At 47.2% G+C, this 12,430-nt stretch overlaps 1 protein-coding gene across 1 annotated transcript in view; it reads left to right on the plus strand.

Moving 5' to 3' along the window:
* Positions 1–3,911, plus strand: part of DHH (desert hedgehog signaling molecule) — a 31,816-nt gene extending 27,905 nt beyond the window's left edge. The window contains exon 3 of the mRNA XM_035103906.3: positions 1,771–3,911. Coding sequence (XP_034959797.1) covers positions 1,771–2,438 — 668 coding nt within the window. The 3' untranslated portion in view covers positions 2,439–3,911. The remainder of the gene's footprint in view (positions 1–1,770) is intronic.
* Positions 3,912–12,430: the final 8,519 nt, after the last annotated feature.

Below are 12,430 nucleotides of genomic sequence, written 5' to 3' on the forward strand. Positions count from 1 at the left end.
TCTTTCCCAGGCTGAACATACCCAGCTCCTTCGACTGTTCCTAATAAGGCGTGGCTTCTAGAGCCTTGTAGAAAATACTTTCCAGCAACATCATTCATGCTGCCCGCTTCACAGGGCTGCCCTGGGATGCTGCCAAGGCTTGTCCTATGGTAGGGCTGGCCTTGAGCAGTAGACAGGACCCCTTCCATTCCAAGTATGGTCCCAGCAGGCCTCAATAAATGCCACAGGAACATACCTTCCAACATTTCTCCGATGAAAACAGGGACGTTCTATTCAACAACAACAATAATTTTATTATTTACTCCCCACCCATTTGACTGGGTTGCCCCAGCCACTGTGGGTGGCTTCCAACATATATAAAAACACAATAAAACTATGCAGGACTGCCTTCAGATGTCTTCTAAAGGCTGTATACAGTACAGTAGTTGCTGATCTCCTTGGCTGGGGGGTTGCAGAACTCCATACCTCCATACCTTCCAACATTCCTCCCGATGAAAATAGGGACGTCCTAAGGAAAAGCTTTTGAATTATGCTGCTGGAGGAGACTCTTGAGAGTCCCATGGACTGCAAGAAGATCAAACCGATCCATTCTGAAGGAAATCAGCCCTGAGTGCTCAGTGGAAGGACAGATCCTGAAGCTGAGGCTCCAATACTTTGGCCACCTCATGGAAAGAGAAGATTCCCTGGAAAAGACCCTGATGTTGGGAAAGATTGGGGGCACAAGGAGAAGGGGACGACAGAGGACGAGATGGTTGGACAGTGGAAGCTACGAACATGAGTCTGACCAAACAGTGGGAGGCAGTGGAAGACAGGAGTGCCTGGCGTGCTGTGGTCCATGGGGTCACAAAGAGTCGGACACGACTAAACGACTAAACAACAACAACAACAAGGAAAAGCGGGACATTCCGGGATGGCTTCTGTAAATGTGGGTCTCTCCCTGTACATAGGGACTTTTGAAGGGTCTGAGGGAACCAGGGGGGCAGCTAGAGAAGGGGCTGTGAGACAAAAGGCCGGGAACCCACAGCTCTTCTAATGACATCTCCACCCCCTTCATCCAGCCCCGACACTGAGGTCCAGCTCCGAGGACCTTCTGGTGGTTCCCTCCCTGCGAGAAGTGAAGCTACAGGGAACCAGGCAGAGGGCCTTTTGGTAGTGGCTCCCGCCCTGTGGAACACCCTCCCATCCGATGTCAAGGAAATAAACAACTACCTGACTTTTAGAAGACATCTGAAGGCAGCCCTGTTTAGGGAGTTTTTAATGTTTGATGTTTTATTGCTTTATTATTATTATTATTATTATTATTATTATTATTATTCTGTTGGGCAGGCCCATATTTAGTTTGATGAGGCCCTAAGCTCCTGAAGGTAATGGGGCCCTTTATATGTACAGCTGTCCTTTATCAACAACACATTGCGCTGTTTTTTATGTTGAATATATGCTATATGGTAATTTATGGACCTTGTTGTTGTTGAGTCGTGTCTGACTCTTCGTGACCCCATGGACCTAATAGGTACCTAAAGCCATCTGCACATAACAAAGTATTTATTTAAAGGGCTTATTTTCTTTGTTTTTTATCTTATATTTTGGAAATGTACATCCAGTTGTTGTTTTTTCCTTTAATTTTTTGGGGGGACCCCCAAGCGAGTGGGGCCCTAAGCTATAGCTTGTTTAGATTATATGTAAATCCAGCATTGCTGTTGGGGGGAACCCAACCAAATGGGTGGGGTATGAATAATAAATCATCATCATCATCTCCTTTTGCTCCCTTAGATAACTCCATGGCTATCCGTGCCGGGGGCTGTTTTCCTGGCGACGCAGCGGTGACTTTGCGGAACGGTGAGAAGAGAGGCCTCTCGGAGCTCCGGCGGGGGGACCACGTGCTCAGCGTCGACCAGAGCGGGCAGGTGACTCCCAGCGAGGTTTTGCTGTTCCTCGACCGGGACCAGCACCGACGGACCACCTTCGTGGCTATCGAGACGGACGGCCCCGTGCGCCGGCTCCTCCTCACGCCCTCGCACCTCGTGTTTGCCGCACGGGACCCGGCCAACAGCACGGCGGACTTCTCTCCGGTGTTTGCCAGCCGTGTGCGCGTGGGGGACTCTGTGCTGGCGCACCGGGCGGGCGGCCGCCAGCTGCACCCTGCTCGGGTGGTCCGCGTGTGGCGGCAAGAGGGCGTCGGGGTGTACGCCCCTTTGACTTCGCACGGCACCATTCTGGTCAACGGGGTGCTGGCTTCGTGCTACGCCGTCCTCGAAAGCCACCAGTGGGCCCATCGTGCTTTCACCCCGCTAAGGTTGGCTCACCGCCTCCTCTCGCTGCTGCCTCTCGCAGGCGAAGCCAGGAACTGCAGCACCCAAGAGACGGGCATGCATTGGTATTCACAGTTCCTGTACCGGCTGGCATGGCGCGTGCTGGGCCAGGACACTCTTCACCCATAGAGAGACTCCAGCCTGCCGTGCAGATTTAAGCTCATCAAGCCTTAAGACAAGGACAGGGAGTTTGGACTCCGGCTTGGCCCCATGCCCTATTGGCAATAATTCCTTAGATCAGTGGTTTTCAACTGGTGTGCCGTGGCACCCTGGGGTGCCTTGAACAATGGTCAGGAGTGTCATGGGCAACACTGGCCTCTGTCCCTCTTTCCTTCCCTCCCTCCTCTGATGCCCTCTTGCGTCTCTGCCTCCCAAAGGCAGAATGGTGCCTCTGGGGTTGGCCATGGGGGGCTTCCCAGGCCCCTGGGGGGGCAGTGTGAGGAGGCATCTCTCTTTGGGGTGGGGAGGGGGGTAGCTCAGAGACCAAGGGCAGTGGCGGCAGCTGCCCAGAGGACGCCCAAGGAGACGGGAGAGGAGAGGAGGCCAAGGGAAGACTACAGAAAGGGGTGAGGGGCTGCCACCTCTGCAGGCAAGGGGTGACCTAACTGGGCCCCAAAAGGTTGAAAGCCTCTGCCTTAGATGATGCCTCCTGAACCCACTTGCAGCGAAAGAAGAGGGAGAGGGTTTGTCGGCAGGGAGAGCAGCGTAGGATTTGGAATGCCTGACTTGAATGCGCCTGTCGTGGGCTGCATTCAGAAGGCCCTGAGCTTTATGCCTATGGAACTTGCAAACACCGAAAGGCACTCTCCGTCCCTCCTCCTCCTCCTCCTAAATTTAGCACAAAGCCCGTAAGCCCCACTGTCTGGTTTTTAGTGGGTGGGATGGATTTCCCTCATTCCAGATGGTTGTCCCGACCGCTCCACAAAGATGAGTGGGGCAAGGGTGGGGGAGGCACAAATGAGAGATCTCAGGCCAAGGAGGTCTGGGTCTGGGTCTGTGCCCTTGCCCTTACCCACCTCCCCCCCCACCTCCAGAGGTGCACTGCAGTATTCAGAAGACATACAAAAATAACCAAGGGGTTCCATTGGCTGCCCCTAAATCTAGAGGTGCGTCCGCAATGATGTGGTGGTGGTGGTGGGGTCTTCAGACAGGGCTGGGCAATGAGCCTGAGGGTCCTATTCGCAGCGCGGGTGCTTTGAAACTTGGCGTGCACAGGGTCACTTTAACCTGGCATCCTTGACTTAACCTAGGTCACAACACTGGATTCAATGGGAAGCAAGGTGGGAGGGGGAGGGTGGGTTCAAGAAGGAAGACTCCAGTCTCTCGCAGAGAAAGGGCCTATCTTCTTATTCTGTAGGCTGGGGCAACTGGCTGGTTCTGTGATGGGGAGCCACAGCCCCTTCCTTTCTCTGCCACCTGGACCTCATGCAAAGCTCACCCCCCACCCCCACTCTGTGCATTTGTGGGGTGGGGGCAATCTTAACACTTAACACTGCTGAAACTTAAAAGTCCATTCCTTCACACTTACGAAGCCTGTTGTAACTCTTAGCTGCCGCTTCAGAGTTTTTATTTTTGTATTTATAAAGTAGTAATTTAAGTGTGGTCTGTTGCCACCTCTTGTCTCATGGTGGGTATTCATTTGACGTTTTGCCAGGAAGAAGATTGCAAGGGGTGGGGTTATTTTTGTAAGCTGTGCTTTAACGTCTCCTTCCCACCCCCACCCCTTTTTTTACAATAGTATTTTTACGTGTGTCTTACTAAAGATAATTCCTCTGACTCCTCTCACAATATAAATTTTTTTTGGGGGGGGGAGCTCCTGGCTTGGGCAGGAAGCCGCTTCTGTTCCTGCTCTTTACCACAGTCCAGGGGTTAGGGGGTGCCCCGGGCCCTGGCAACCCACGCTACGCCACTGGGATTCCATACATTGTTCCAAATCCAGTTGTTTCCTGCGGGTGAGGGAGCTCGAAAGTGCATGTGCAGACGGAGCTCACTGTTGCTGTCCCGCTGATTTCAGTGCACCCACACCATTTTTCAGTTCATGAACCCATGGTCCTCAAGGAGAAGAATGGGGCACTCTGTGTATGTAATAATAATAATAATAATAATAATAATAATAATAATAATAATAATAAATTTATTTATACCCAGCCAATTTGGCTGGGTTTCCCTAGCCACTCTGGTTGGTTCCCAACAGAATATTAAAAACACCAAACATTAAAAACTTCCCAATACAGGGCTTCCTACTAACACCAAGCAATTCGTGATGTGGCAACAAAGGGCTACAGCAGCGATAAGCAAACTCAGCCCTCTAGATGTTTTGGGACTACAACTCCCATTGTCCCTAGCTAACATGACCAGTGGTCACGGGTGATGGGAGTTGTAGTCCCAAAACATCTGGAGGGCCGAGTTTGCCTATGCCTGGGCTACAGGCTCCCAAACCAGTAGGAGGGGGACACGCTGAAGCACCAACAGGGCATTTCACTGGAATGTGATGGATGGCGTATGCATGCACACAAGGAAACACTGTGCATTAAGAGTGCAGACCATGATCCAAAGAGAAGCACATGTGTGCGTGCTATTATTATTATTATTATTATTATTATTATATTATTCCCCACCATCTGATTTGGTTGCGCCAACCACCCTGAGCAGCTTCCAACATATATAAAAACATAATAAAACCAATAATTTATTATTTCTACCCCGCCCATCTGGCTGGATTTCCCCAGCCACTCCGGGCAGCTCCCAACAGAACACTAAAAACAGGAATAAAACATCACACATTAAAAACTTCCCTAAACAGGGCTGCCTTCAGATGTCTTCTAAAAGTTAGATACTTGTTTATTTCCTTGACATCTGATGGGAGGGCGTTCCACAAGGCGGGGGCGCCACTGCCGAGAAGGCCCTCTGCCTGGTTCCCTGTAACGTCATTTCTCGCAGCGAGGGAACCATCAGAAGGCCCTCGGAGCTGGACCTCAGTGTCCAGGCTGAACAATGGGGGTGGAGACGCTCCTTCAGGTAAACTGGCCCGAGGCTGTTTAGGGCTTAAAAGGTCAGCATTTGCCCCATGTGGTCACTGGAGCTCATGTAGGACCGGGGATCAGGGTGCCTTTGAACTGTCTGCATTTGTGTGTGACCCTGTCTCTCACCTGTTATGTCTGATACACTCCTTAGAGTGTATCCTCTGTCTTTACCCTGGTGGCAGTAATGAGGCCATAACTCAGGTGCGCTCCTGAGGTCTCAAGTTCAGTCCCTGCTGCTGCCGGCGGGGAAAAGGGCGAGGACCGAGAGCTCTGCCTGGCATGCCGGAGAATTGCTAACTGGTTGCTGTAGGTGGTGGGCGCTCGCCCACCCTCCCCTTTGTGGTGTGTAGCCACGCCATCGTCCTGAAGAGCAGCAGCCTGCCTCGTTGGCGCTGCTAGTCACGCCTGGGAGGTTGCCCCGTCACCTCCTGCCAGAAGGTTTGACTTTGTGCCACCATTTCGTACCCTCCTGATCCTGTTTCGCATTCCTGCCTCTGGCATTTGTATAATGAAGGTCAAGAGCGAGCCGGGAGCTGAGAGGCGCAACTGTTTACACTGGGCTGTGTGGGCGTGAAGTCTGGCTGCCTCAATGTCCTCTCTTGCTCTGTCTAGCCCCACTTTCCTCTCCTCCGCACGACCCCCCTTGCTGCTGTACGCCTGTGTGGGGGTCACTGTGCCTTCCTTAGCAGGTGTGTGTGACCCGGCGGCGGGAGATGCGGGGCTTTCGGATGACAACATTTGAGCCTGGGAGAATCTGATTTTCACTGTCAAACTATGTTCACCTCCCGTAGCTAAGTTGGGTAGAGCGTGGTGCTGATAATGCCAAGGTTGCAAGTTCCATTCCCATATGGAGCAGCTGCATATTTCTGCATTGGAGGCGGTTGGATCAGGGAATCGGTGCATTTTTATCCTAGGGGACAATTTCCCAACACATACTACCGGTAGCATCATTGCTCATCTCATGCAGGCATAGGTAGTACAGTGGTACCTTGGTTCTCAAACTCAATGCGTTCCGGAAGTCCGTTCCAAAACCAAAGCGTTCCAAAACCAAGGCACGTTTTCCCATAGAAAGTAATGCAAAACAGATTAATCCGTTCAAGACTTTTAAAAACAACCCCTAAAACAGCAATTTAACATGAATTTTACTATCTAATGAGAACATTGATTCATAAAATGAAAACAATAATCAAGGTACTGTAATAAATAAGACAGTACTGTAAATGATGAAAATTAAAATTATTATTATTTTCTTACCTGCACTGATGATAGTCATTGTTTGGATGGGGGGCTTTTATCCATTTTCGCAGTCACACAATCAATCAGTCAGTCAGTAGCTGAACTGGGTTCCACATAGTCACAAAAAACAAATTAACCCAAAAAGCCTCCAAAACAAAGACGCAACCTGAATAGCAAAAACAAAAGCGCCAAACTTAATCCGTTCCGGAAGTCCATTCGACTTCAGAAATGTTCGAAAACCAAGGTGCAGCTTCTGATTGGTGCAGGTGCCCCGGAAACAGTAGCCGACAGCCACATCAGACATTCGGCTTCCGAAAAACATTCGAAAACTAGAACACTTACTTCTAGATTTTTGGCGTTTGAGAACCAAGGCATTTGAGAACCAAGGTACCACTGTAATCATTTTTTTAAAATTGGATCCAGGTTGATCACCACCCAAAAATGCAATTGGCCTATTCATTTTATGGTTGCAACTAAAGAGCCCCCTCCATGACTTAGTCTTGCTCTTTTCCTCTCTGCGTGGAGACAGACAAGGTACCTAAGGATGCCCAACTTGCCGTTTCGTCAAAATAGGCACCACCTATGCCTCGGGTTGAAGTGGATTCAGGGGGAGTGGGCAGGATCCCCAGGGAAGGAAGTAGGCGATTTCCAGCAAACATTTCATTTTCATCATTTTATTTTCTATAGGGCTTTCCCACAGACACGACACCATGCACTTAATGATCCTCATTATCAATAAACCGCTGAGTGTTTGTGTCACCAGCCGTACCTGTGACAACTCCCAGAACGACCAGCATCCGGGAAGAAAACCCTCTTAGCAGAAATCTTTGAAAGCAATCTACGTGCAAAGCTTTGGCCAATATGCTATGTCCAGCTTCTGAGGCAGCAGCAGGCCTGCGAACAGCAGTTGCTGGAGAAGAAGTGGGAGAGCGTTGTACACATGGATGGCAAAAAAATCCTGGGCAATGGACAACATCCCATAAGCAGATGTGAAAGAGCTTCCCTTGCTCTCCTCCCTCTGCTCATTTGCTCCAGTGATCCCCTACCTTTCAGAGCGTGTTATCCAACACCCATTGTGTGTTGGATAACACACAGCACAAGGGTGGGATGAAAGCGAAGTCTTGTGGCCCCTTGAAAAGTTAACAAATTGTAACAGAAGCTTCTGTGTCCGCTACATCAGAAGCATCCAGTGTAATCCTCAGTTATGCGCATGCACACACAAAGTTGTAAAGGAAGGAGTTAAAATTGTGGGGTGAGAGGGAGGGAAACGAAATGCAAACCGGTAATTCCATTAGCCAGAAAGCATGCGTAATAAACACAGTGAGCCCCTTACAACATAATAATACATAATAAAGCTACCGTATGTTTCCGTTTATAAGACTAGGGTTTTTTTTCTTTAAAAATTATGCTTAAAAGTGGGGGTCATCTTATACATGGATAGTGCATAGGATGGACGTTTGATTGGTTGCTGCCCTGGCTGTCAGCGGCTATTGGGCATGTTATTGGTTGCTGCCTCAATGGCTGGTGTTGATTGGCTGATGCTGTGGCAATTGGGCGGGCGAGGGGACAGACCAGTCCTCCCTTATACATGGAAAAGTGCGGTACTTAGTTAACTTACGTAGTGGGAAAGTAAACCATTTTCCACTCAGGCCAGAGTACCAGAGCAGTCCACTGCAGATTTTAAAATGGTCATGCTTCAATAAAGGAATTTCAAAGGGAGGTTGCAACATGAAACTGCCAAATTACAATTCATCGAGAAGTTCAACTCTATTCATTTGGGTCTGAATAGAGATGATAGTTTCCTTTCCTACTACAGAAGTTTATTGAGTCAATAAAACAACCACTGCATTGTACAGGACGGCTGCTTATTTTTCATTCATTCTAGTCCTAATTGAATTATCGCCATCTTTACATTTCATTTCCCTCTGACTCCACTGCTCAAAACTCCTTCTCTTACAACCGTGTATATGCATGTCTTGATTGTGTGTGTGTGTGCGCGCGCATACATATAGCTTACATCGTGAGATTTGTTAGCCTTTCAAGGTGCCACAAAACCCTCTGTTCTTGCAACAACAGATTTAACACAGCTGCTCCTCTGGTGATCACCACTGGTATGGATCAACATAGGGTAACGGCGACAGCATGAGATTCATGTTAAAAGTTAGATTTATTTGCACACAATTTCTGGCATGCATTATAAGCTAAACTAAGCAATACAAATGCTTCAACCCAGGGTCGTTTTTTAAAACTGTCGTGTCATTGACAGCTTCATGGCTGCGTCTGATCCACATTATTATCCTAAGTAAGATGCACATCGCCTTTCCTTCAAAGCAAGATGAATGGACTAGCAACAAAATGCTGTAGTTGGTGTGTGTGTGTGCATTATCTTGCAAAAATGGGTGGACGCCAGTCCTTCGGGTAGCCTCTCAGCCACATCAGAACACCAAACAAAGCCATAACCCTGAAAGGAGTTTTATTTATTTGGAGAATGTTGCACCCACAGCCCTGTCTGCGGAGAGAGCAGTGGGAGGGAAATGGCTTTATCCATCCCTAAAGGCATAGTGTGTGTGTGGGGGGGGTGATATTGTGAAGCAGCTGGCTTGGCTTCCTTTGTATTGCCTTGAAGGCTTTAGGAGTTGCCAGTACACAGGATGTGAGATTAGAAAAGTGGTGATAGTGTGGGGTACATACGAATGCCCTCACCTGTTCCCTTAATCTCCGATGACTCTCCCGCCTATACAACTTGCTCGTTCCTCCTCCAAAATAATCACCAGATTGGATCGGAACTGCGAAACCTCCAGCCCCCGTACCTTGTAGGAAAAGCCATCGGATTATTATAGATCAATCCCTCCTGCGGAAAAGTAAGGGAGGGGGGATAAAGGCTTTTATCAAACACAAAATTATGAAGACTGAATGCTTTCAGGCACTTTTTCGCAGTGGAACAGCGATAAGGTTTCAGCTTCAATGCACCTACATTTTCTTTCCTCTGTGCGATCCGATTCCAAACACGCTCGCTTAGATGTATGATCTACTGGGTCCAGCAGAACACACTCCCTGGCTCATTGTGCTCAAGAGTAGTTAGAACTATCCAAAACATGCTCTTGGTTAGTTCTGAGGTTCTCAGTCTGCCAGAATGAGCCTGCTAAGGCAGGAAGATATTTGGCATCTCCCAGACAGATATTTCTGCCCCCTTCCTCCCCACAAACAATACAATTTGAAGATACTACTAACTTGCAAAACAATCCAGGCATTTAAGGCTATGGAAATTAAATGTGGCTGTGTTGGACGGCAGCCTCCCCTGTAGCAACAAGAAGGCGGCAGGTTCAAAAATGGTGCATCCCCTTCTCATATTTTGTGGACCTGCTGCAAGATCAGGCACTGAACCAATGGGTGCCCTACTGCTTCTGGCTTGGTTGGTATGCAGATAGATGCTCACTTGGTGACAGGACCAAGGCTAAAATCCTAGATACACATCCTTCCTTGGCTATTCAGTTCCACTCCAATTGCTCAGCAATTATTCATAGGTTGGATTGCAAAATTTGAAGGGAAGGGCCAATCACATAAAAAGGGAAGGTGGCTCTTAATTTTATGGAATTGATTTGCTTTTGCTCTGTTATTTGAACTTGCCAATACATCCGCTAAGGGAGAGGAAGGACAGAGGAGATCAGAGTTTCTTGCAGGCATCTCACAGTCCTGATTGGACTACAGGAAAGAGCCAAAATGATACAAACAGAGGAGTGGATAACATATTCTGTCTGTCTCATGCTGGGATAATCCTACAGCTTTTCTGTCCTGTTGTGACCTGAAAACCAATAAAGGTTTGATTTTTTTAAAAAAAAGTTTTGACAAAGAAGAGGTGTGTGTGTCAGGAGAAGTTTATAGTTTGAGAACTTTGGATAGACGAGGCAGAGGCTGTAATAATGATGTGGCACCTGACACCTTGCAAAGTGTCACACTACTGCCACATCTTATGCACTAATGAGCAACGGAGCAAAAGAAATCGAATGTGGAAATCTGCTGGCCAAAACATAGGTAGGGCATGATATTATACGGTTCAAAGCCCCATTGACCTTAATGGAAGAATAAAGCACATACATTATTTTTCCACTGACATCACTGCAGACTCAAATGTGCTTAACACTGATGTGATTGTGGCTACTGGATTTTGTTTGTTAGGAAACACAGGATAAAACATGTAATCTTTAAGCTGCATGGTTTCAGATGCCCTCTAGTGCCCCAGCCCAAGAATGCATGGAAGCAGCTTCTGGTCTTAGTTCTTATTAACAACAAAATTATAATGGTCAGAAATTAAATGCACCATTACAACTTCACAGATTTTGATAATGGCATCAGTGAGTGTAACTACAGACCCGGGAAAGGCTAGGAGTGACCTAGCTTTAAAAACTTGAGCACCCCAAAAGCCATGATGTACATGTGTTGTTACCCTTGTGATGAAGGGCTGTATAATTAATTAATAATTAACAACTCCCCACCATCCCTGATCCACTGGCATAGCTTAGGATGGGAGCAGGGAGCTCAACAACATCTGGAGGGTGGCAGGTTCCCCCAATCCTGCTTTTATAGGCTCGCATTCTAGATATCCAAACAACTGGGAAAAGACATCCCTAGGAGAAACAAAAACCTCTTGGGCTTGCTAATCAGAAGGACAGCGGTTCGAATCCCTGCGACGGGGTGAGCTCCCGTTGCTCGGTCCCAGCTCCTGCCAACCTAGCAGTTCGAAAGCACGTCAAAATGCAAGTAGATAAATAGGTACCATTCCGGCAGGAAGGTAAACGGCATTTCCGTGCGCTGCTCTGGTTGTGCCAGAAGTGGCTTAGTCATGCTGGCCACATAACCCGGAAAAACTGTCTGCGGACAAATGGCAGCTCTCTTGGCCTGTAAAGCGAGATGAGCGCCGTAACCCCAGAGTCGTCTGCGACTGGACTTAACTGCCAGGGGTCCTTTACTTTGACCTTTTTAGGAGAATCAAGGAAGCATGCAAATAATTTGGATTGTTGGGTGAAGATAGAGAGGGGCCTTATCCATGTGACAGAGCACACACCCTATGCTTATAAACAAAGGTCCCAGGTTCAGAGTCCTGGGAGGAATGCTGCAAATCAGTGCCCACAATACTGAGCTAGACAGACTAATAATGGTTTGAATTGGTATAAAGGCAATAACTTTTCCATAAGCATAGACTTGGAAAATGGCATCATCTGCATTGTTATGATAGAAGAATAAAGAAATCAAGATAACTGACTTTTTATAAAAGAATGGAAATGGCTTATTAAATATTTATAAACTGTAAACAGATAAAAGCATTGGCAGGACTATTGTAATTACCTGCAGTTTCATAAGAGTATATATTTAAAGAAGATGAATAAATGAGCAAATTTGGTTAATTTGGATATGCAGAAGATATTAAAAGGAATTTAAGGAACCACAGAAAGAGGGGGAAGGAAGTCAAGTTGTGAAATGTCAAAATGATGGTAAAATTTAATGTGTATAAAATTAGTGAAATGTATAAACTTGAAAAGTATAAATTTTTTAAACATATTTTTAAAAGACAGGTGCATAAGCTTTGGCTCGTCCAACACAACCATTATCTAAGGAGGAATGAATGGATGAGGGGGGGAGTTCTCATTTCTCTCCTTTTAAAAAATAATGTAAAAATATTTTTATTGGATTTTACAAGTAAAAATTTATAACAATCCAAATACATATCCATATATAGAGATTACTCTGAATCTCGAGACTCCCCCCCCCATCCTCTCCATGGTTCCTATTGTGAACATTTACAACTGCATATCATCCCATAAGCTATATTTTGTATCCCTCCATATTATCCAAAGTATTTGTTAC

Source organism: Zootoca vivipara, chromosome 2, assembly GCF_965207765.1.
Source record: "Zootoca vivipara chromosome 2, rZooViv2.hap1.1, whole genome shotgun sequence".
Taxonomy (NCBI): Eukaryota; Metazoa; Chordata; class Lepidosauria; order Squamata; family Lacertidae; genus Zootoca; species Zootoca vivipara.